The sequence below is a fragment of the Arachis ipaensis genome, chromosome B09 (assembly GCF_000816755.2).
Source record: "Arachis ipaensis cultivar K30076 chromosome B09, Araip1.1, whole genome shotgun sequence".
Lineage (NCBI taxonomy): Eukaryota > Viridiplantae > Streptophyta > Magnoliopsida > Fabales > Fabaceae > Arachis > Arachis ipaensis.
This window is the reverse complement of record NC_029793.2, coordinates 139470797-139497075: the sequence shown is the minus strand read 5'-3', so window position 1 is coordinate 139497075 and position 26279 is coordinate 139470797. Positions and strand designations below refer to the sequence as shown.

The following is a 26279-nucleotide window of genomic DNA, read 5'->3' as shown; positions in this document are numbered from 1 at the left end:
AGCAAATGTATTACTTCTTGCTTCCAACGGAATCCATTTCCACCATGAGATGGAATTCAAATTTCATTAAAGAGAATTTAATACTTGCATTGGAAACATGAGAGAGAGTTGGTCATTGATGTGATGGTAATCATCAATGCTACACGCTACTCTGTAAGGGAAGTAAAAGCAATCTCATTTCAATTAATTTGATTCATTTAGTTGCTTTTATTCTAGCTCTATCTTCTCTCTCATCTTTCTTCTACCTTCGATCATATCATTACAGAGAAAGCATGGAGGCTATGGCTAGACACCGAAAGGAAGAACAAGACTAAATACCCATTTTGGTCCCTGAGATTCACGCGATTACTCAGTTTGGTCCTTGAAATTCAAAATGACCTATACTAGTCCTCCAGATTCAAATCCAGGCACCAATATGGTCCCTCGACTCTTTTCGGTGATGACTAGGCAAACGAAGTGCTGATATAGCACCCTCTCTACTACATTGGATGATGAGTAAACGATGTCGTTTACCCTTAGTGCCCAAACAAGTTAGAAATGAAGAATAGTGGAGGTAGAGGAGAAGAAGAATACTTTATTTTGGGTCTTCATCGTTTCTTCTCCATTCATATACAAAGCGACGACATTTTTGACCTGTTTGGATGCCAAGGGTAAACGACATCGTTTACTCACCATCCAGTGTAGCAGGAAAGATGCCATCTCAGCATTCCATTTGTTTAGTCATCACCAGAAAGATTCGAGGGACCACATTGGTGCTGGGACTTGAATCTGGAGGACCAGTATAGGTAATTTTGAATTTCAAGGACCAAATTAGATAATCGCGTGAATTTCAGGGACCAAAATGGAGATTTAGTCAAACAAGTAACAAAGACCATCACAATGATGACAAGAAAAAGCAAAATAAAAGTATGTTGTGGCTAAGATTCTCTTTCACTTGTGGTAAAATTTTGTGAAGAGATCTTGACTCCTCCATACCAAAAATGGAAGTGAAGATCTCGGCCAACAGAGAAAAAGAATCTTGGGAGGATGGCTTGTCTCTGATTCTACTCAACCACCACAGGATGTAGCTACAGTGGCTACGTGATGGAGAAGGCAGAGATTGGAGCAGATGAAGCTATCATCATCATGAAGCATCAAGGGCCAGGGATTCATCTTGGAGAGCAAGGCAAGGATGAAGGGCTCGGATTGATGAAGATTAGTGACCAAGGAAGGACTAGAGGTAATTGCATGTTGGGTTTTGCATGGGTTATCTCTTCTCTCTCTGGCTGAACCGATTCTATTTGAAGAAGAAGAAGATTGGCTTGGTTTGTTTGGTTTTCAACCTTGGAGGCTTCTTCCTATAAGTAAGGGTGAACAGTCAAGGTTTAATTCAAGGAAAAGAAAAAGTGAGCACAGAGTTCCTATAACTCCCCAAGCTAACAGAAATTCTTCTCCTTCAATATTCTTCATTTTGTATTTTTCTGTTTAATTTTGTCATGTCTTGAGTCTCATGGAAAAAGGTAAACAGTGAGGTTTGTATGAAAAAACCATAGAGCGGAAAAAGGCAGAGAGTGCAAAATTAAAAGAAAAAGTCATAGATGTCCTTAGAGTTCCTTTATACATCTGTGTTGTGTTTCATTATTCTATGGGAATCCCCTTGTAAGTTGGGTTAGCACTTTAAGTGAAAGCTTGGCAGTGACCAAGTCAAGTTCAGTTTGGGTTTAGATTCTGGACTTGTCCCAGATAGGAAGGGTAGTTCCTAGGGAGAATTGGTGTTTGTAATCAAGACTGATTACAGTGAAATTTCATCATTGTTGTGATGGAGACTGGATGTAGGCTACACTACACTTAGCAGCTGAACTAGGATATATTTGGGTGTAATCTTCTTTTTCTTCTACTCCATTTCTGTTTTTGCTGCACAGGAGGTAAAATAAAAAATATCTCGTACTGACTGACGAGACAAAAAGAAAAGTCTCGTGGCTGGGTACGAGACAAAAGAAAAAGTCTCGTGGCTGGTTACGAGATAAAAAGACAAAAAATTTTCAGAAATAATTTCAAAGGCCAACAAGTATTGTCAAGTGAAAAGGGGGTTAAGATTCAACCCTCTTCTCTTAACCACTGATTACCATCAATATCGTATAACAGAGAAGGAGAGATTCTTGGAGGAGCTTAGCTTAGCTTCAACCTTACAAGAATTTTCGTTGAAACTTGATAGCGCTAACAATAATAACAGAATGGTAGGGGCTGATTCGTAACCGTTTGAGGCTTGGAACAAATATATTGTGGACAAGTCAAAAGGGATTGGTTTCATTCAACTTATCAAGGAACAATCTCAACGGGGATTCAAATTGATTAATAATGATCTTGATGGCGAAATTCGCATTGGAAGTTGGAACACAACTGCAGAGTTTCAGTGCTTCGGCTTCATGAATCATGATTTTGGGAGAAAGTTGAACATGCACTAACAATACAATCTAATCAAACTTGTTTATAGTAGTATAATAATTTTTTTTCATAAAATGTTAAAATACGTATTTTTATACACTGATTAGTGGTTAATTTTTTATTTACGTATACGCACATACACAATGAACTTTACAATCTAAACTCGACAGAGGTAGTGAAACTAATTTTGGTAGGTGTCAAATAATTAATCGTTTATTTTGCAAAATATTAAAATCAACTGCTCAATTTTTGTCAAAAATTAACTATTATTTTTAAATCAGCAAAAAAATAATAATAATAAAATATACAAAAATTTTTAATCAAATTTGTAATCTACAAAGACATTAAATTCATATCCATATATTTATTATATCTCACTATTATAAACAATACAATAAATTTATAACTCCAATAATTAATTTATTAATTTCTATAAATAACTCATTAAATATAACAAGCATTCATATATATTACAAATGTAATAATAATATTATTAATCATAATAAATTTTATGTTACAAATATTCAAATTTTATACTATTTAAACTACTTATATAAATCTCTTATCACTATTCTTTCAAATGACATCAAATTTAGCACAAAAAATTTATTCCCGAACTACACAACATCTCAAACTTACTTAATGTAGCATCATTCTTTGGACAATATCACTAAATAAAAAGACAATTAGTTTATCAAAATTCGCGTGGTTTATCTATGGGAAACATTAACACCTACAAATGAAGAAGAGTCTCTTTGCTTAGAAATGATTATATTAAATGAAAAAGTACAAAACAAACATATTTATTATATTTTTAAATTGAATTTACGAAAAAATACTTTAATTATTTTTACTTTTTATACTTTTTATATTATTGTATAATACTTTATATATAATTGTTACGTGGGAAACCTGAGGTAGGTGGATTGGGCTTGAAAGATTGGCCCAAGCGTCAAGAGGAGGTGGTCTCCGACTTGGTTTACGTCCGAGAGCCGCCGTCCGACTTGTGTATGTGAAAGAATTGGGGGTGGTACCTGCAAAGACACTCCAATGCCTAAGTCAGCAAAGTGGTAAGCAGGTTTAGAGAGAATTGGAACTTAGTAATACTTGAAGGGTGTCAGTGTATTTATAGTGGTGATCTAATAACCGCGGTTGGAGTAGTTCCATCTTTGAAGGTGGATAACCGTCCTTTTATCTTAGGGTTGTTGGGATATGGCTTCTGGAAGTGGGTTGAGAGACTTTATGGGCAGTTACTTATTTGAATAAGTGTCGTCTACTAGCTATCCATCGTACCCGACTTCTTTGGGAAGGAGTCTGTGTTGAATCCTACCTCTTATGAGAAGGTCGGGAAAGTAGCGAAGGCCAATCTTTGGATTAGATCTTTTGGTTTATTTGGATCTGGGTCATAGAGTTGGGTCAGGGTATGAACAATAATTGTATTTTAATATCGTTAAAATTATACTTCTTTTAATATGTTATTCATTATTCTTTTTTAACTAATTATGAACTATGATTTACTAATAATACAGAAAAGAAAAAGTCTATACTATAAAAAATTATACAAATAATTTTTATAGGCCAATTAAAGGTATAATGAAAGCAAACTTTTTAGTCACAATTATTGTGAAAGAAATTAAAGATCCAATTTTAAACATTTTTCAAGACTATTTTGAATTTGTATCAATTGAGACATTGTCTAACTGAGTGGGTCAAAGAAAAATACTAACAGGTAATTCTATTTTATACTATTTTAATTATTCTTATTAAAAATAACTTATTAAAAAAATTACACCATTTTTGTTTTTTGTTTTTTTAATGTAGATGTCATTGGAAAACTATATTAAGAGATTAAGAAGAAAGAAAATCATACAAATTCAAGACACATCTTCGGAAAAAAAACATACATGCAAAGATGGAACAAACAACATAATAGAAAGTGCATACAACTCAACAATTCATAAAGAACATGCATTCACAAGAACCTCGACAGAAAGAAAAAAGCAACAATTCTAACAATAACCAATAAAGAAAAAGGAGGACGAGTACCACGTAAGAAGACTAAATCCATCAACTAAAACAAATGCAAAAATTAAACTACCAAATAAAAATATCACTTTGTACAACTCCAACATTCAAATCTTTTGTACTATAAATTATTTTAGATAAAATACCTTTTAAATTTAATTTTAGTTTACACCTATTTAATTTAATTCTATAAAATATAGCCATTTTTAATATTTATTATATACTATCGTTAATTTACCGTTTGGATACGGGTCTCATTCTAGTTAGGTTAATTTAAGAATATGTAAATTACTCGCACTAGCTCATTTTATATCGGTGATGTTTCATGGTTGCAGTGACTACTACTTTGATCAAGTATACACGCGCATAATAGAACTAGCCAAGTAACTTCACATTAGCCTGGATAATAATTGTATATATGATATGATATGGAATAAAATGCATGATATAGGGATTGAGGCAGAAATGGTCCTCATTGGTAGGCAAAGCAAGTAAGCTATATCACATGAAGACATCATGCAACACAACAAAATTTCATGCATTTTGAATATAAACTTGTCTTTCCTTATTCTTTTGTCATCCCTTTGCTAATAAAGATCCAAATTAAAGAATAGGTAGTAAGAAAACTAACATAACAGACACAATAAACGCCTTTATATAAGTCAAATAGTCAACATAAATAATCTCGGTCATGATAGTTCTTGACCTAATAAGTAATAGCCTAATACTTGAGATAAGAATAATAGGGATATGAGAAGTCTAATGTAGTTTAAATAACTACATTATATACGAAAATATGTTGGACTGTTAGATATACAAATATTAATAAAAATAAAATAATTCCACAAAAGCTTCCAAACTTTCAATATTAAGTTACTAACAAGTGTTTGGAAACACGATGAGTCGTGATCCACTATAAGTTCTTTATCAAAGAGACAGTTAAAATGTTTAGCTTTTCTAAGAATTGAAGGTTATACAATTATACTGTTGTTAGCTTGAATACATAATGGGTGGTTATATCCTGAAATTGCTTGTTTTGTTGGTATTGCTATGGCATTTAGGATCCAACCATGCAGCAACAGAGGGTGGAGAAAAGAAGTGCAAAGAGAGGGAGAGACTTGCTCTGCTCAAGTTCAAACAAGGCCTCCATGATAAGTATGGCATTTTGTCTTCATGGAAGGACGAGAATGATTGCTGCAAATGGAAGGGGATTCGATGCAACCATGAAACTGGGTACGTTGAGAGGCTTGATCTTCACTGCTCTGAACCACAATACTACTTGAGCGGTGAAATCAGCCCTTCCTTGACTGACCTCCAACACTTGTCGTATCTAGACCTCACTTGCTTATCAAATAACGCCACTACTCACATCCCACCATTCTTGGGTTCTTTCCCAAATCTATGCTATCTTAATCTCTCTTCTGCTGCTTTCTCCGATTATGTTCTTAGAAAACCTTATTTTGAGGGAGAGATCCCATCACAGCTGGGAAATCTCTCGCAACTGCAGTATCTTGATCTTAGCTTCAATCTTCTTGATGGAGAAATCCCTTCTCAACTTGGAAATCTCTTACAGCTGCAGCATCTTGATCTTGGTAACAATCTACTACTTGAAGGAGTGATCCCCTACCAACTTGGGAATCTTTCCCAACTGCAGCACCTTGATCTTAGTTGGAACCGACTTGAAGGAGTTATCCCCTACCAACTTGGGAATCTTTCCCAACTGCAGCATCTTGATCTTAGTTGGAACCTACTTGAAGGAGTGATCCCCTACCAACTGCAGCATCTTGATCTTCACCACAATCAGAACCTCACATTTTATGGTAAAAATCATGGCGGTATTCAGTGGCTGTTAAATCTCTCCTCTCTAACAAGCCTTGATTTGAGTGGAGTCCTTAATCTAAATGATTATTCTCTCCACCTACTCCAGTTCCTTGCAAAGCTTCCAAGCTTAAAAGAACTGGGGCTAAGCGGGTGTGGTCTTTCTGATTCTCATATTCTTCCATTGTCTAATTCCAGTTTGAATTTCTCTACTTCCCTTGCTAAACTTGATTTGTCTCAGAATTATTTGACATCACAAACTATATTTCATTGGGTGTTTAACTTCACCTCTAATCTCCAACTGCTTGACCTTTCCTACAACATCTTAAGAGGCACCATTCCTGATGATTTTGGCAACATAATGCATTCACTTGAAAATGCAGACCTCTCAAACAACAATCTAGAAGGCCATGTTCCAAAATCCTTAGGGAATATATGCACCTTGCAATCCTTTTATGCTTCCAGCAATCACTTGACTGGGGATCTTTCGAGTTTTATTCACAACTCTTCAAGATGCACCAGTAGCTCGTTTCAAAAAGTGGATTTATCGAGAAATAAAATTCATGGGATGCTGCCTGACATTTTAAACATCTCGTCTTTGAAAGAGTTATGCCTTTCAGATAATGAATTGCATGGAGAAATACCTACAACCCTGGGATTGCTTACTGAGTTGGAGGTTGTGTTTCTTGATGGAAATTCTCTTGAAGGTGTCATCACTGAATCTCATTTCACTAACCTCTCCAAATTGAAAGCCTTTGACATAGCAGGTAGCTCGTTGACTATCAAGATTAGTGCCCGCTGGGTTCCACCTTTCCAAATACAAAAGTTGAGGATACCAGGTTGCATGGTAGATTCTAATTTTCCACATTGGCTCAAGAATCAAAATGAATTCAAGTGGCTTGATATTGCAAATCTCAGGAATCTGAATTCTGTGCCGAACTGGTTGTGGGGAAAATTGCTGACAATGAATATTTTCAATATTTCAGGCAACAATCTAACTGGTACAATTCCAAATCTCCCAATTGAGTTATCTTACCCAGAAATAGATTTGACTTCAAATCAATTTGAGGGTTCCATTCCACGGTTTTGGTTGCCAGCAAGTGCCTTATATCTATCCAACAATAGATTTTCAAATATAACATCATTTGTTTGCGGCAATAACACAGCCATGCATTTGGGGATTTTGGATTTGTCAAACAATCAATTGAAGGGTGAGTTGCCTGATTGTTGGAATAATTCAAAGTCACTACAATTTCTTGACCTCAGCAATAACAAACTTGAAGGAAAGATTCCTTTCTCATTGGGTGTCTTAACAAACTTGGAGGCTTTGATTTTAAGAAACAATAATTTCACTGGAGAATTACCTTCTTCGTTGAAGAATTGCTCACAGTTGGCCTGGTTGGACCTGGGACAAAATGAGTTTTTTGGTCCAATTCCATTATGGATAGGAGAAAGCTTAAAACAGTTAGTAATCCTAAGCTTAAGATTCAACTACTTCAATGGAAGTCTACCTTCAAGTCTGTGTTTGTTAACAAAGCTTCAAGTTTTGGATCTCTCGCAAAATAGATTATCAAGAGGGATTCCAACATGCATAAAGAATTTCACTGCAATGACTCAAGATGCTAGAAGCTCAAATGAACCAATGCGTCATTCGTATGCATACGAAGTTGATGGAGTATATACCTTTTTGGTTGGACGATATAATTTGTATCTGTTTTTAACATGGAAAAGCGCATATCGTTCCTTCAAAAATGCAGATATGCTTCTAACAGGAATTGACCTCTCAAGTAATCATCTCACAGGTGAAATACCAAAGGAAATTGAGTTGTTATTTGGATTGGTTTCATTGAACTTATCAAGGAACAGTCTCAATGGGGAAATCATCTCTAACATTGGGAACTTACAATCACTAGAGTTTCTTGATTTGTCAAGAAATCATTTGTCAGGCAGAATTCCTTCAAGTCTCTCCAAAATTGATCGTCTTACTATGTTAGATTTGTCAAACAATGATCTTGATGGCAAAATTCCAATTGGAACGCAACTGCAGAGTTTCGATCCTTCAGCTTACGAAGGAAATCCCAATCTTTGTGGAGAACCTCTTGACAAGAAATGTCAAGAAGAAACCACAGAAGATGAGAGGGCAGTAGCACAAGTGAGTGATGACAATTCAATATTCTTGGAAGCATTATACATGAGCATGGGGATAGGGTTCTTCACAGGCTTCTGTGGCTTCATAGTTTCAGTATTATTCATCTCCTCTTGCAGAGAACCCTACTCCAGGTTCTTGAATAGTTTGGTCACCAGAATCTATCTGATCAAAAACTCACTACATATGGCTAGAGGATGAACAGGTAGATTTCTTCCTTGTATTGAAAGTGGACTTATTCTCAAACATTGGTTCCATGTACTGAAATTGAAATTTCTTGCAGGATCTCTTACTTTTGCTTGCGTTATGGCCTTATGGGAGGTGAGACTGCATCTTCTACTGTTATCAATAAACCCAATGGAATAATTTGGTTGGCAGCACGATTTTGTTGAATCATTTTGGCTTTTTCGTATGTGTAGTATGAATGCATCTTTTGCTGTAATAAAATAGTCAATGTTTATTAACTTGTTTTGAGTAGCATTTTTTCCAAGTTCTCAGATTATCAGATTTCGTAGTTCTCTTCTGTTCTGAGTATTATCAATAAACCCAATGGAATAATTTGGTTCACACCACGCTTTCGTTGAACCTTTTCTTAGTAGTAGTATGAATGCAACTTTTGCTGTAACAAACTTGTTAATGTTCATTAATGCGTTTTGAGTATTATATGTTGCATCTTTTCGATGTTCTCAGATTATCAGATTTAATAGTTCTGTTTTGAGTATCATATCGTATGACAGAGAAGGAGAGATTCTTGGAGGAGCTTAGCTTAGCTTCAACCTTGCAAGAATCTATCTATTCTTAATTCTTAATATATTAAAAGTAAATGGATAAATTTACTCGCATTACCTTTAAGATATTTTTCTGCTCCTACTAATGTCACGTCAGCAACATTGTTTACTTGGCAAAAATTTAGAATCAATCACTCAATTTTTGTCAAATCAACTATTATTTCTAAATCCACAAAAAAAATAAAGTTGTTACGATGGGTAACCGGAGATTGATGGGCTGGACTCGTTGGGTTGGCCCAATCGTTTGAGGAAGGAAGCCTTCGAGCGGGTTCGCGTCTTTGGAGCCTCCGTCCGACTTGTGAGTGTGAGAGAATGGGGGGTGGTACCTGCAAAGACACTCCGATGCCAAAGTCAGCAAGGGTGTAAGCAGGTCTAGAGAGTATTGGGACTTAGTAATACCTGAGGGGTGTCAGTGTATTTATAGTGGTGAGCCAATAACCACCGTTGAGGTAGTTCCACCTTTAAAGGAGGATAACCGTCCCTTTATCTTAGGGAAGTTGGGATATGGCTTTTGGAAGTGGGTTGAGAGATTTTTGGGGGCAGTTACTTATTTGAATGAGTACTATCTGCCAGCTAATCTTCATCCCCGACTTCTTTGGAGCAAGTCGTGCTAAGAACCGACTTCTTTGAGGGAAGGTCGGTGCAGAGTGAGGGTCAATCCTTTGGATTGGGCCTCTTATTTGGTCCTAGGCCTTAGCGTTGGGCCAGGGTATGAACAGTGCCCCTACTCGAGTCCAATATCTTTTAAGAGTTTCGAGTATTTTAACTCGGGTTTGTAGCCGACCTGATGAGGAACCGATGTGATTTTTCAGAACCGACGTGCTTTAAAATTTCTCAACAGTCGCGTCTAATCAAAACGTCGCGTCCGTTAGGAATTTGCGTATTCACACGCGGGGATCAGTTACATTGGTAACGGTGCACCTCTTTAATGACTGCCTCCGTTTTTACCATTATGCCCCTAACGTATTTATAAATACTTTCCATCTCTTTCTTTGTTTCGTTTCTGAAAACCTTCGCATTTGCTTTCCCTGTTCAAAAAAGAAAACACTCTGTTCGCAAGGATTCTTCCTTTCTCTGAGCCTCTACTGCCCCATCCTTTTTCAAGCAAAGGTTAGTTCTTTTCTCTACTCTCTTTTTACGAAATGCTTTCGTTTGCATGTTTATATCTTGAGAGGAGGGTTGACTTATAGGCTTAGCGACTCTGTTCATTTAAGGATTTGATCCTAGGCCCCTTAGAGACCCTGTTTTTGATCCTTTTTCTTTTTCCTTTGTAGGTTTTGCTATCCCTTTTTCTAGGAAAAATGTCTTCTGTAGAATCCCTCGCTCAATGGGTGGATGTCACGGTTCTGGGGGAAGAACCTTTTGTAGATACTGACTTCATCACCAATCTTCGCACTCATCATAGAATTTGCGCTTCTGATGAGGATGAGTCGAAATATGAGTTGATTACCCCGGGTCCGGAAGACCGGGTTTGCTTCGGGAGGGCTTCTGATGAGGACCCCCATTTCTTTTTTATGTATGAGAGTTTTTTCACTTGACTGGGAGTGTTTTTGCCCTTTTCTGCTTTTGAGGTTTCTGTTTTGCGTCACTGCCGAGTCGCTCCTACTCAGCTTCACCCCAATTCTTGGGGTTTTTTGAAAGTTTATCAACTTATCAGTCAGGCCTTAGATTTTCCGACTTCTCTAAGGATTTTCTTTTATCTTTTTCATATGACTAAGCCCTCAAGTAGGCAGAATAATAAACAACAGTGGGTGTCCTTCCGGGCTATTCAAGGTCGGAGAGTCTTCAATCTTTTTGATGAATCCTTCCATGATTTCAAAATTTTTTTTTCAAAGTTCAAGCTGTAGAGGGTCACCACCCCTTTTTCCTAGACGACAATTTTGTTCCCCGTTTTCCTTTATACTGGCTGGAGGCTTCTCCTGTGGAGAAGTATAGTTTGGACGACCTAGATGAGGTCGAGGAGGCTGCCGTGGGGTTCCTCCGAGAAGTTTGGGGGAGGGCCCCCTATTTGGATATAAAGAAATTTCTCCAAGGGTCCCCGAGTTATGTTCGGGCTCAGATAGGTAGATAAAATTGTTTCTTGATTATTCCGACTTGTTTTTGTATTTCTAATTCTGGAACTCCGACTTCTTTGTGAATTGACCATTTGTCTTTTTCTTTTTCAGAAATGGTGAAGAAAGCTTCTGCCTCCTCTTATCAAAAAGTCCAGGATGCTAAGAAAAGATCTCGGGCGTGGGTGGACGCGGCGAGGGCCACTGGTGATCTTCCCCCTCCTCCTCCTCCTCCTCATAATTTGGGAACTTCCTCCCGTCCTATTACGGTATCCTCTTCCTCTACTTCTTCTCTTCCTTCTCCTCCCCCTCCGCCCCGACCTTCCCTTGAACCCGAGAAGAAGAAACGGAAAACTTTTGGCTCTTCTTCTGGGGCTACGTTTGATGGTTCTCAATTTGTTCGAACCCATCTTTTTCCTCATTCTACCATTAGTATGGATGATGCTATGGTTCGGAACCATCTAAACCTCATAGTTCAGGGAAGCGTCCGGGCGGCTGGGGTTTATACCAAACTCCTAGATATTTTTGAACATACTCCCCTCAGTTCTTTGGGTTCTGCCCCAAGAGTTGAGGAACTTGAGGGGAGGATTTCTTTATATCAGGAGGAGGAGAAGAAGTTGAAGGAGGAGGTTGCCAGATTAAAGGAGGAGAAAGATAAGTTTCGGGAGAGGGAGAAGAAACTGATGGGCCAGTGTGCCACGGCAGAGGGCCTTAAGGAGAAGGCGGAGCAGAATTACATCAGGCTTTTTACGGAGAACTTGGACCTGAAAAAGGAGCTCTCTGGGTGTCGGGATGCCTATCAGGACCTAGAGGATTCAATTGCCGAGGGGGCAGAGGAGGCGTGGAGGATCTTTAGGGAGCAAGTCGGAGTCATCGCTCCCGACTTGGACCTCTCTCCTTTGGATCCCGACAAGATCGTGGTGGATGGTGCAATTGTCTCCCCTCCCCGACCTGAGACGGACTCCGAGTTAAAGACTCGGGGGCAAAGGATAATCGAGTCTCCTCCTCGGGGTGATGTTCCGAGCACTTCAGGGTTCCTTCTGAGGTCCTTGTTCAACCTGCTCTGACTTCTACCGACGCCGCTCCGATTCCTACTGATGCCGCTCCGACTCCTGGTGGTGACCTTCCTTCTTCAAATTAAATTATTCTGGCTATATGGGGACCCGGCCTGTGGGTCCCCCCTTTTTTAAACAATTTATCTTTATGTTTGTGGTGGTTATTCTCTGACAATTCTATGACCTTTTTTTGGCCATAAACAAAATTAAAAATACCCTTTTTTGGATAAGGGTTTTTATTTTGTGCTGGTCTGCATGCTTTTTGCTTTGGTTCTTTTGGGAATCTCTTTCGATCTTTCTTGTTTTTTCCAAAAAACCTTTTGCTTAAACTTTGCTTGAACTTTTTTCAAAGTTTTTGGGATAGTATTCAGCCTTAGGTTTTTGGCGCATTTTTTTATCTCTTTGTTCCTTATACTCAATTTCAGGTTTCATTGAGTTTTCGTAACTTAGGTTATTTTTGCGATGCATTTCGTTCGTCCTCGGTTTTCCGACTTTAAGGTCGATTAATTTCCGAGTTCTTTTTATGATCTGCTTATATAACCTCTTTACGCCGACTTGTACCTCGTCGTTTTATCCTGAAGACCATCTAGGTCGGTTCATGGGATTTTCACGCTTTGTCGAGCTTAAGTCGGCGCGTTTCGTAGAAAGAGTAAAAAGTGTAAAGGAATTTACAAGAGATATTATAAAAGATCTTTATTTATTTGCAAAGGTACTTTATTGCTACTAAGGGTTTTTGATTATTTGTAGCCCCTTAGCCTCTACTTTGATGCCTCGTTAAAAAATCCCCCTCCAGGAAAAACCCTTTCTTTGGAAAAAAAACCATGAAGTTGGAAAAAGAGTACATCAGGAGTAGAATTCACTTTTTAACTGTAGTACCTTTTCATATTACAAGCATGCCACGACCTAGGTAGCTCGGTGCCGTTCAAGTCGGTCACTTTATAATAACCATTTCCTAAGACTTCACTAATTTTGTATGGTCCCCTCCAGTTAGCAGCGAGCTTTCCTTCTCCAAATTTATTGACTCCAATGTCGTTTCTGATTAAGATCAAGTCATCTGGGGCGAAGCTCCTTCGAATGACTTTTTTGTTGTATCTGGTAGTCATCCTTTGCTTTAATGCTGCTTCTCTTATCTGGGCTTGTTCTCGGATTTCAGGGAGCAGTTCAAGTTTTTCTCTATGTCCTTGTATGCTCCCGACCTCATCGTAGAAGATCACCCTTGGACTTTGCTCGTTGATTTCTACTGGTATCATGGCTTCCACGCCATAGGCAAGTCGGAAGGGTGTTTCCCCTGTGACAGACTGTGGTGTTGTCCGATAAGCCCATAATACTTGGGGGAGCTCTTCAGTCCAAGCTCCCTTTGTATCTTGCAATCTTTTCTTCAATCCTGCAAGTATAACTTTGTTGGCTACCTCGGCTTGTCCATTTGCTTGTGGATGTTCTACCGAGGTGAATTGGTGTTTGATCTTCATACTGGCTACTAGGCTTTTGAAGGTTGAGTCGGTGAACTAAGTTCCATTATCCGTGGTGATGGAATGAGGTACTCCATACCTTGTGATGATATTTTTGTAGAGGAACTTCCAGCTTCTCTGGGCGGTGATGGTTGCAAAGGGTTCTGCTTCTATCCACTTTGTGAAGTAGTCTATTCCCACTATTAAGTATTTTACTTGTCCTGGGGTTTGGGGAAAAGGTCCTAATAGGTCCATCCCCCATTTTGCGAAAGGCCATGGAGAAGTTATACTGATGAGCTCCTCGGGGGGAGCTACGTGGAAATTTGCATGCATTTGGCATGGCTGGCACTTCTTCACAAATTCTGTGGCATCCTTCTGCAAGCTCGGCCAGTAGAACCTAGCTCGGACTGTCTTTCTGGCTAGCGACCTGGCTCCGAGATGGTTTTCGCAGATTCCATTATGAACGTCCTCTAACACTTCAGTTGTCCTTGAGGTCGGAACGCACTTTAGTAATGGTATTGATATTCCTCTTTTATAGAGGATATTTTTTACCAGAGTGCAGTGTTGTGCTTCCCTCCAGATCTTCTTAGCCTCCTTTTCCTCTTTGGGGAGGATGTCGAATTTTAAGTATTCGACTAAGGGGTTCATCCATCCAAGCTCTAATCCGGTGACTTCAAGGACATTTTGTTTGGCCTCTGCTTTAACTACAGAGGGTTCTTAGAGTGTTTCCTGGATCAGGCTTCTATTATTCCCCCCTGGTTTGGTACTTGCTAGCTTGGAGAGGGCATCTGCTCTGCTGTTAAGATCCTGAGTTATATGCTTGATCTCGGTTTCTGCAAAACGCCCGAGATGCTCCAAGGTTTTGTCCAAGTATCTCTTCATATTTGGGTCTTTGGCCTGATATTCTCCATTTATTTAGGAGGTCACCACTTGGGAGTCGCTGAATATCATCACTTTTGTTGCACCGACTTCTTCTGCCAACTTCAATCCTGCGATTGATGAGCGGATAATTTATACGCTTTTTGGCATTGTTTTTAGTATGTTTTTAGTAGGATCTAGTTACTTTTAGGGATATTTTTATTAGTTTTTATGCTAAATTCACATTTCTAGACTTTACTATGAGTTTGTGTGTTTTTCTGTGATTTCAGGTGAATTTTGGCTGAAATTGAAGGACCTGAGCAAGACTCTGAAAGAAAGGCTGACAAAGGACTGCTGATGCTGATGGATTCTGACCTCCCTGCACTCGAAATGGATTTTCTGAAGCTACAGAACTCCAAATGGCGCGCTTCCAACGGCGTTGGAAAGTAGACATTCAGGACTTTTCAGCAATATATAATAGTCCATACTTTGTTCGTGATTTGATGATGCAAACTGGCGGTCAACGCCAGTTATACGCTGCAGTCTGGAGTTAAACGCCAGAAACACGTCACGAACCAGAGTTGAACGCCAGAAACAGGTTACAACCTGGCGTTCAACTCCAGAAATGGCCTCTGCACGTGGATAGCTAAAGCTCAGCCCAAGCACACACCAAAGTGGGCCCCGGAAGTGGATTTCTGCACTTAGACTCACTTCTGTAAACCCTAGTAACTAGTTTAGTATAAATAGAACTTTTTACTATTGTATTTTCATCTTTGGTCTCATTTTTAATCCATTATTCATCTTAGGAGGCTATTGATCACGCTTAGGGGGGCTGGCCTCACGGCCATGCCTGAACCTTTATCACTTATGTATTTTCAACGGTAGAGTTTCTACACTCCATAGATTAAGGTGTGGAGCTCTGCTGTACCTCGAGTATTAATGCAATTACTATTTTCTTCTATTCAATTCAACTTGTTCTTATTCCAAGATATTCGTTGCACTACAACTTGATGAATGTGATGATCCGTGACACTCATCATCATTCTCACCTATGAACGCGTGCCTGACAACCACCTCCGTTCTACATTAGACCGGGCGCATATCTCTTGGATTGTTGACCCACGATGCATGGTCGACTCGCCTGACAACCGAGCTTCACATTCCGTGGAATCAAAGTCTTCGTGGTATAAGCTAGATTGATGGCGCCATTCATGAGAATCCGGAAAGTCTAAACCTTGTCTGTGGTATTCCGAGTAGGATTCAATGATCAAATGACTGTGACAAGCTTCAAACTCGCGAGTGCTGGGAATAGTGACAGATGCAAAAGGATGAAGAATCCTATTCCAGCATGATCGAGAACCGACAGATGATTAGCCGTGCCGTGACAGAGCATGTGGTCCTTTTTCACTGAGAGGATGGGAAGTAGCCATTGACAACGGTGACGCCCTACATACAGCTTGCCATGGAAAGGAGTAAGAAGGATTGGATGGAAGCAATAGGAAAGCAGACGTTCTAGAGCCATACAGTATCTCCATACGCTTATCTGAAATCCCTACCAATGAATTTACATAAGTATTTCTATCCTTTATTATTTAATTAATTATCTCTTTATATTTCCAATATTCAATCACATTTGAATCCGCCTGACTGAGATTTACAAGGTGACCATAGCTTGCTTCATACCAACAATCTCCGTGGGATCGACCCTTACTCACGTAAGGTTTATTACTTGGACGACCCAGTGCACTTGCTGGTCAGCTACACGGAGTTGTGACATATTATGAATTAAGATTAGAGCACCAAGTTATTGGAGCCATTACCAGAGATCACAATTCTGCATACCAGCGATCAAGGCTTCATATTCTGCCTGATTATTGGAAGCTGGGAATTCAAATTTGAGGGAAACCTCTATTTGTGTTCCCCCTTCATTGACCAGTATTATGCCTGCACCGCTTCCTGTCTTGTGTGAGGATCCATCTATGTATAGTTCCCATGTAGTTGGCTTTTCCTCTTGATCTCCTGCATATTCTGCTATGAAGTCGGTGAGGCATTGGGCTTTAATTGCCGTCCGGGTTTCGTACTTCAAGTCGAACTCGGAGAGCTCTATCGCCCACTGAACCATTCTCCCTGCAACATCCGTCTTTTGGAGGATTTGCTTCATGGGTTGGTTCGTTCGGACTCTTATTGTGTGAGCTTGGAAGTAAGGTTGTAGCCTTCGTGAGGCTATTACTAAGGAGTAGGCGAACTTCTCTAGTTTATTGTATCTTAGTTCAGGGCCTTGTAGAACTTTGCTGGTGAAGTACACAGGATGCTGCCCGACCTCATCTTCCCGTATTAGAGCTAATGCTACAGCTTTATCTGATACGGACAAATATAAGACGAGTTCTTCCCCGACTAGAGGTCGGGTCAGGATTGGAGGTTGGCTTAAGAACCTTTTGAACTCCTGGAATGCTTCTTCGCACTCTGGAGTCCATTCAAACTGGCATCCTTTTCTTAGTAGAGAGAACAGTGGAAGAGATCTTACTGTTGATCCCGCCAAGAACCTGGATAGGGCCGCAAGTCGGCCGTTCAATTGTTGAACTTCTCTTAGGAAAGTTGGGCTTTTCATTTCTAGGATTGCTTTGCACTTGTCGGGATTCGCTTCGATCCCTCTTTGTGTCAGCATAAACCCCAGAAATTTTCTAGCCTCCACCGCGAAGGTGCATTTTGCAGGATTTAGCCTCATCCCATGTAGCCTTATGGTGTTGAAAACTTGCGAGAGGTCTGTCAAGAGGTCGGTCTCTTCCTTAGTTTTCACCAGCATGTCATCTACGTAGACTTCCATTAAGTTCCCGAGGTGGGGAGTGAACACCTTATTCATCAGCCTTTGGTATGTGGCCCCAGCATTTTTTAATCCAAAAGGTATGACCACGTAGCAATAATTCGCTCTAGGCGTGATGAATGATGTTTTTTCTTGGTCCGGCTTGTACATCGGGATTTGGTTGTATCCCGAGTAGGCATCCATAAATGACAAGTATTGATACCCCGAGCTGGAGTCTACTAGAGTGTCAATGCTTGGAAGTGGATATGGGTCTTTGGGACACGCCTTGTTCAGGTCGGTGTAGTCAACACACATCCTCCACTTGCCGTTTTGTTTTTTTGACTAGTACCACGTTTGCTAGCCATGTTGGATACTTGACCTCTCTGATGAAGCCGACCTCTAAGAGCGCTTGTACTTGCTCCTCCACCGCTTGAGCTCATTCTGGACCGAGCTTACACCTTCGCTGCTGTACGGGTCGCGACCCAGGATATACTGAGAGCCTATGGGACATGAGTTCGGGATCTATCCCTGGCATGTCGGAGGCTTTCCAGGCGAAGAGGTCGGAATTATCTCGCAAGAGCTTTGTCAACCTCTGCTTTAAGTTTTCCTCTAGGCTGGCTCCTATGTTGGTATTTTTTTCTTCCTCCTCGCCGACCTGTATTTCTTCAGTTTTTTCCCCCGGTTGCAGCCGCAGCTCTTCTTTGGCTCTTGCTCCTCTGAGCTCTATGGTGTGAACTTTCTTGCCTTTTCCCCTCAGGTTCAGGCTTTCATTGTAGCATTTTCTTGCCAATTTTTGGTCTCCCCGTACCGTTGCTATCCCCGCATATGTTGGGAATTTCATGCAAAGGTGAGGAATGGACACCACTGCTCTGAGATGATTCAAGGTAGTTCTGCTAATCAAGGCATTATATGCTGACCCGGCGTCGATGACTATGAAGTCTATGCTCAGAGTTTTGGATTTTCCCCCCTTCCAAAGGTCGTGTGGAGGGGTAGGAATCCTAGTGGTTTTATTGGCGTGTCGCCTAACCCGTACAGGGTATCAGGGTAAGCCCTTAATTCCTTTTCATCCAATCTTAGTTTGTCGAACGCGGGCTTGAAAAGGATGTATGCCGAACTCCCCTAGTCGACTAAAGTTCTGTGGAGATGGGCGTTCGCCAGGATCATGGTTATCACCACTGCATCATCATGCCCAGGGATTATTCCTTGCCCATCTTCTTTTGTAAATGAGATAACGAGAAGGTCGGGTGATTCGCTTCTGACCTGGTAAACTCGCTTTAGGTGTCTCTTGCGAGATGACTTAGTGAGTCCCCCTCCTGCAAAACCCCCCGAGATCATATGTATGTGTCTTTCTGGGGTTTGTGGTGGTGGGTCTCTTCTGTCCCCGTCATCTCGCTTTCTTTTCCCATAATTATCCGACCTTTCCATGAGATATCTGTCAAGTCGGCCCTCACTCGCCAACTTTTCTATCATATTTTTAAGGTCGTAGCAATCATTCGTTGAGTGACCGTACATCTTATGGTACTCACAGTAATCGCTGTGGCTTCCTCCCTTTTTATTTTTGATGGGTCTAGGGGGCGGCAGTCTTTCAGTGTTACAGATTTCTCTGTATACGTCTACTACAGAAACTTTTAGAGGAGTATAAGAGTGATATCTCCTCGGCCTGTCGGAACCGACCTCCTCTTTTTTCTTGGGCTCCCTCTCTTTCTCTTTTGCTGAGTGAGGGTGCCCCTGTCGCCAATTCGGCTCTCGTAATCTGGCATACTCCTCCATATTAATGTACTTTTCTGCTCTTTCTTGTACGTCGCTCAAAGAGGTGGGGTGCCTTTTTGATATGAACTGGGAGAAGGGACCTTCTCTAAGTCTATTTACTAGCCCCATGATGACTGCCTCAGTGGGCAGGTCTTGAATCTCCTAGCATACTTTGTTGAACCTTTCCATGTAGTCTCGTAAAGGTTCTCCGACCTCCTGCTTTACTCCCAGGAGGCTTGGTGCATGCTTTACTTTATCCTTCTGGATGGAGAACCTCATTAAGTACTTCCGCGAGAGGTCCTCGAAACTGGTGACCGACCTTGGAAGGAGGCTATCGAACCACTTCATCGCTGCTTTTGATAAGGTAGTCAGAAAAGCTTTGCAACGAGTTGCATCGGAAGCATCAGCCAGATACATCCGACTTTTGAAGTTGCTTAAGTGATGCTTTGGGTCTGTGCTCCCGTCATAGAGGTTCATATCAGGGCTTTTGAAGTTTCTTGGAACTTTTGCCCTCATTATGTCCTCGCTGAACGGATCCTCTCCTCCCAAGGGAGACTCTTCTCGGTCGCCGCGGGAGTTTCGACTTTTAAGGGAGGATTCTAGCTTTAAGAGTTTGTCTTCTAACTCTTTTCGTCGCTCTATCTCTTCCCTTAGATTTCTCTCCGCCTCTCGTTATCGTTCTAATTCCTGTTCCAGCTATTCTAAACGACCTTGGTGACCGTGGACCAACCCCATTAGTTCGGTCGCATGGGGTGGTCCTTCCTTTCCTGACTCGTGTCCCTCCGAGAAGTTTACCTTCAGATTTTTTAGCCCCGAGGTACCTTCTCTGTGTTGATCGTTGGCTCCCTAGTGGAGGATTAGGTCCGCGTCCTTATTTCCGGTGTCCAGATTTTCTTATTCTGAATCGGACGCCGTATGACCATCTTCTGGTGAATTGTCCGCCATTATTGGTTGATCTCTTGGGTCCCCGGCAACGGCGCCAATGTTACGATGGATAACCGGAGATTGATGGGCTGGACTCGTTGGGTTGGCCCAATCGTCTGAGGAAGGAAGCCTTCGAGCGGGTTCGCGTCTTTGGGGCCTCCGTCCGACTTGTGAGTGTGAGAGAATGGGGGCTGGTACCTGCAAAGACACTCCGATGCCAAAGTCAGCAAGGGTGTAAGCAGGTCTAGAGAGTATTGGGACTTAGTAATACCTGAGGGGTGTCAGTGTATTTATAGTGGTGAGCCAATAACCACCATTGAGGTAGTTCCACCTTTAAAGGAGGATAACCGTCCCTTTATCTTAGGGAAGTTGGGATATGGCTTTTGGAAGTGGGTTGAGAGATTTTTGGGGGCAGTTACTTATTTGAATGAGTACTATCTGTCAGCTAATCTTCATTCCCGACTTCTTTGGAGCAAGTCGTGCTAAGAACCGACTTCTTTGAGGGATGGTCGGTGCAGAGTGAGGGTCAATCCTTTGGATTGGGACTCTTATTTGGTCCTGGGCCTTAGCATTGGGTCAGGGTATGAACAAAAGTATACTAAAAAATATACAAGTAATAGAAATATATGCAAATTAGGCTGCAAAATTACTAATGAAAATAATTAAAAATTAATAGTCTAACCAAATTTGTAACTTACAAGAATTCATATCCTATATTTATTATATCTTACCGTTATAAACAATCTATTCTTAATTAAAATTCATATTACAAATGTCAAAATAATCTATTAATCATAATAAATTTTACGTTACAAATATTCAAATTCCATACTATTAGAACTACTTATATAAGTCTCTTATCAATATTTCTTCAAATAACATCAAATTTAGCACAAAAAATTTATTTTCGCACTACACAACATGTCAAACTTACTCAATTTTGAACATTTTCCAACATTATTTTAAATTTGCATCACTTGAGACATTGTCTGACGGAGTGGGTAAAAAAAATACTAACAGGTAATTTCACTTTATACTATTTCAATTATTCTTATTAAAAATAACTTATTCAAAAAAAAATCTACACATTTTTTTCTTTTTATTGTAAATATCATTGGAAAACTATATTAAGAGATTAAGGAGAAAGAAAACCATACAAATTTAAGACACATCTTTAGAAGAAGAATATACATGCAAAGATGGAACAAACAACATAATAGAAAGTGCATAAAACTCAACAATTCATAAAGAACAATGTTCACAGGAACCTACGACACAAAAATGAAAGCAACAACTCTAACAATAACCAATAAATAAAAAGGAGGACGAGCGCTAAATAAGAAAACTAATTAAGTCCATCAACTAAAATAAATGCAAAAATTAAACAACAAAAAAAATATCACTTTGTACAACTCCAACATCCAAATCTTTTGTACTACAAATTATTTTAAACAAAACACCTTTTAAATTTAACTTTAGTTTACACATATTTAATTTAATTTTACAAAATATAGTCATTTTTAATATTTATTATATACTATCATTAATTTACACTCCCTCCATTCAACAGGTCTCATTCTAATTTTCGTTGAAACTTGATAGGCTAACAATAATAACAGAAGGGGATGCTCCCATAAAGTTATAAAAAATGTCTTTTTGTAAAGACGTCTACGTATCGTCATATTATTGGACGTTTTAAATGAACTGATTTTTTAAATTTTTTAACTAATCAAAATAAAATCGGTCTTTTATAACAATAATTACGGCGTGAAAAATGGTTTGGTCTACTTTCCAAACTCACCCATTCCCCTTAACACCCACCCATTCTCCTTAGCACCCACCCACCCCCCAATTCGTGAATCCATATCACTATCCCCTGAACTCTGAACCTATAGCACTTTCCAAACTCACCCTACCAAAACCCAAGTTCTCCCTGCAATGGTTCTGCCGCGGTGCTACCGCCGTCCGTGCTGTTGGCGTCTCTACTTCCTCTCTTGTAGTTCGACGTCCTCCTTCCCCCTGTCCCCGTCCTCCCTGGATTCTCTCGAACTTGGATCAGCTCGCCACTGTGTCGCCACTCGCTGTCGTCTCGTCGGACGCCGTCCATGTCGCCGTCGAAGGTTAGCGGCACTGCCTTCACTTCTTTGGTTCTTCTCTTCCTTTTATGCCCTGTTGTTGATTTTTGAATGTGAAACTGTGAATGGGTTAATGAAAAATCAAATAATTGATTTTGTGCTGTTGCTCTTTTTTTAATTCCTGAATTTTTTGTTGAAATTTTCCTGCTGCTGCTAAAAATAGAAATCAAATCATTATTGAAATTTTTGTTTAGCTTTATTGATTTCAGGTTTAGTGTGATTAGGGATTACTTGTTACTATTTTGTAACGATTGTTGCTGAATGCTAAAAATGGAAATCAAATCAAGTGTTGTTTGTTGCTGAAGGATAATTTTTCTTGCTTAATGCTAAATGCTGTTGGTAGTATTAATTTTGCTGCTGTTATTAATTAGCTGAGTTTTTTCGTTGCCTAATTGCCATGCTATTATTGTATCATGCTATGTTATACTTCTAGTTTCTAGTAGTTTTTGTTCAAGTTTTTCCTTATTCATGTATATTGTTTTAAGCAATTGTGAAGTTGAGAGGAAGAAGTTTGGAATCAATCCTAGAAAATAGGTTGTTAGTTGTTTTGGTTGATGATCAAGATATGTATGTCACAAAATGATCAATGGGAGAAAGTTGTGGAAGGTCATATTTTAAGTTCTGTTATTTTGACTGAGAATTACTACATCTACATACAATATAGCCAAAGATTAGTGAGTAGTTTTTAGCTGTGGATTTCATTTCTCCCCTTTAAAAACTTTAGCAATATAAATGTAGTTAAGTATCCAACAACTCCCCAAAAAGAAGAAAGAAGAAAGAAGAAAAAAAGAAGGTAGTTTTAACTTTTAAGTAGTCAAGTTGCTTAGTGAAATGGTATTCGTTGAGATTGAAGTGAACTAGCAACACTGAAATTTATGACGTTATGTTGAATTGAAAACCTTAGTTATGTAGGTCATGAACAGGGAATAAATTCTCGGTCTTGTGCTGAATAAATTAGCACATAGATGGTCTTGTGTTGGAGTTATGTCTACAGAGCTTCAAACTTAAAGCATCAACGCTTTTGCAACTTCTGTTGTTATCTTATGAAAAAGTTTTGCCAAGCTGGTAGGTTTCTTTTGCTATTCTCTTTTTCTCTTTTCATTTTAAATGGTAGTTTGATTCTGAGTTAGATTTAAACTCTGTTGTGGTAATTGGTTTTGATTTGAGAAAGTTGAATTGTATGGTTGATTACAATTGGTGCAAGTGTTGTTCTAGATTCAATTTTGGGCATTGGAGATTCTGTTCTGTATTTAAAATTGCAAATTTGTAACTTTTTTGTTCCATTTTGGTCCAGCTTTGCAGTTTTAGGATATGATTCTATTCCTATGTGGAGAACTTATAACTAGAGTTTGCATAGTTGTAAGTGACAGATTGGCAGATGGATCTGATAAAAATTCTAGAGATATCTGCATGATAATATGAGACATTGAAATTTTTTTGTTAGATCTCACTTCTATTTTGTAGCATGTTTATGATGCACTTACTGAGGATATAGTTTACTAATTGATGTTTTGGACTCACTTTGATTTGTTATTTGAAGACGCCTTTGATGCAAGCTTGTAGATATGGTCATTGGAAAGTTGTTCAAACCCTTCTGCTCTTCAGATGCAATGTGAGTCTGACTATATTTCCCTCTGTTTCTTTTCTCGGTCACTCAGTTATATCAGAACTGTTTTCCCCACTACTTAGCATTTAATTCTTCTGGAAACCATAGATCATAGGGACGGTTATTGAAAGTTGAAACTAAGTGCTGCTAAGTGGACATGAATTCCTGGCTTTTGAGTGAGAGAGTGAGTGTGTGGTTAAAAACGCTCTTTGTAGTTTGTATGATGAATGGCTTTGTGTTTTTCTATATGTTCATGCATATACACTTACATGCTCTTGGGATTTCATTTAGTTTTCATTGGGGTTAAGGATTTTTTTCTTCAAAGTTTTTACTTCTGTATGTTATATTCTTGCTATTTATTGACTTTATTCCAGTGCAGCGCACTGTCCAAGTTTGTAAACAAGGCGGCTGATGCCAATATTATAGCCCTTCATATGGCTGCCGTAAATGGCTATTTTCGTATTTCGATTGTGTACAACTGCTTCTTGATCTCAATGTAAATGTCTCAGTTGCGACATTTCACTATGGAACGGAAATGGATTTAATAGGTACATCTTTTACTCAATATGCTAAGTAGTACATGTTTATTAGATCTTTGTTAAGTTGCAAGTGTTGGATTATGACTGTTATGGATTGAATGCCGCTGAAAATTGTTTGATTATGCGGAATTTCTGCATTGCACCCCACATGTTTGATTGAATGCCTGTGTGATGCTTTGCATTTGATTTATATATTGTAGCTACTATAAAGATTAAATTGCTTTTTGTTAGGCACATTGTTCTTGGAAGAGGCACTTTTGGCTATATTTTGATGCTTGTTCAACTTACAATTCACGGTAATTTGGGTCTATAGCTTCTATCTATTTCTTTCCAGTAGTCCACCACTTGGCAATAACTGCTGGATGCCCCTCATAATTTTTTGTTCCTGTAGTTTTAAGTTATCACAGATAAAGCACTGTCTTTGTGATGAAAAAAGAAAAATTTTAATAACTCCATTTATTTATTCCTCCGAGAAACTGCTTTTAGATGGGCTTTCTGCTTTGCTTCTAGTATATTTTATGTTGGTCCTTGTGTTCAAGTTTGGATATGGTCTTGCAGGGAAGATGATAAATGCTGGCTTTTTCCGGTCATCCTTTTTCTGTTCAAGTCGATACAAGCTCGCTTTGTCAATTGGCACATAGCAAATAGAGAAATCCAAGATTTTTCTCTCTTTTGTCTGGATCCTTTTTGGGCTCATGAACCTGGTTTATGATAGCAAATAGGAGGAACATAATGTGCATCAACCACAACAACCACAATGAATGTGTTCCTCCTCCAATGGGTTATGGTAGACCACAACAACCACCTTATCAATACAGTTACTATCATCATCAACAGCGTTATCCACCACAACCACAACCACAGCCGCAGCAACAGGCTCCTCCTCCTCCTCCTTCTCCACGCTCATATTATGGTGATGCTAATGGATGCACCATATCATGAGCTCTGCTACTTATTAATAGTTGCTTCTTAGTTCAATTGTAATTCTTCTAATGTTTTGGCGTATATCCTATGGTTTGCTTATATATCCTATGATTTGATTTTGACCTTTTTTTATGAAGAGAACTACCTAACTAAGAATATGACATTATTTTGTATTTAAACTACATTTTAATCTATGACTTTTGCATTTTTATATGGAAAATTTGTTGCGTGTGTCTAAAGTTTGTGGTGACTTTTTGGTATATACTTTATATATATTATTTTATTTATTTTGTGATATCTATTTGAAACATAAACTCCGCCTATGTTATACTTGCGGTACATAGCCGGTCCCATGCCCGGATAAAGAAGGAAGGTTGTGTTAGGTCTTCGACAACCAACATAAAAATATAGTCGAACCCCCATGACATGAATCAAAGACATTATTGCGCTAAAGTTAGGTCGTTGCCCGGAAGCCACGCGCTGTATGGCTCGAGTACGGTGTCAAAGCAAGAGCCGCTGCATCGGTGCCCGGATGTAGTGTTAAATGAGCAAGGGTTTTCGCGTTTTCGTGAACGGACGAGGGTAAATAAGCTAGTTCACAAAGTAAAAGGTAAAGGTCAGAGTGACAGAAGGTTGAGATTTGGGACATGGAACATAGGCACCCTAACAGGAAAGTCCATGGAGGTGGTGGACACCATGACAAGGAGGAAGATTAACATTATGTGCCTACAAGAAACAAAATGGGTTGGTGCGAAGGCTAGGGAGTTGGATACTTCTAGTTTCAAATTTTGGTATACAGGAAAGGTGAAGAATAGGAATGGGGTTGGAATAATTGTGGATAAGCGGTGGAAGAAAGACGTAGTGGATATTAAGAGGGTGGGAGATCGGATCATCTCTATCAAACTTGTGGTGGAGGGAGGTGCTTTCCATGTGATTAGCGCCTATGCATCGCAAGTGGGTTCGGGCGAACAACATAAAATAAGGTTTTG

General features: G+C 39.4%; 2 protein-coding genes across 3 annotated transcripts; both read left to right on the top strand.

Moving 5' to 3' along the window:
- On the top strand, positions 5420-8893 carry LOC107616283 (receptor-like protein 12). Its single transcript, XM_021110819.1, has one exon. The coding sequence runs from the start codon at positions 5456-5458 to the stop codon at positions 8612-8614; it is 3159 nt and encodes a 1052-aa protein (XP_020966478.1). The 5' UTR covers positions 5420-5455; the 3' UTR covers positions 8615-8893.
- On the top strand, positions 21939-25501 carry LOC110266344. Of its 2 annotated transcripts, none has more exons than XM_021110818.1 (3): positions 21939-22206; positions 24598-24662; positions 24925-25501. In XM_021110818.1, the coding sequence occupies exons 1-3, from the start codon at positions 22025-22027 to the stop codon at positions 25005-25007; spliced, it is 330 nt and encodes a 109-aa protein (XP_020966477.1). In that variant the 5' UTR covers positions 21939-22024; the 3' UTR covers positions 25008-25501. The 2 variants fall into 2 exon arrangements, with proteins under 2 accessions (XP_020966477.1, XP_020966476.1); XM_021110817.1 differs by having other exon boundaries at positions 24598-24671.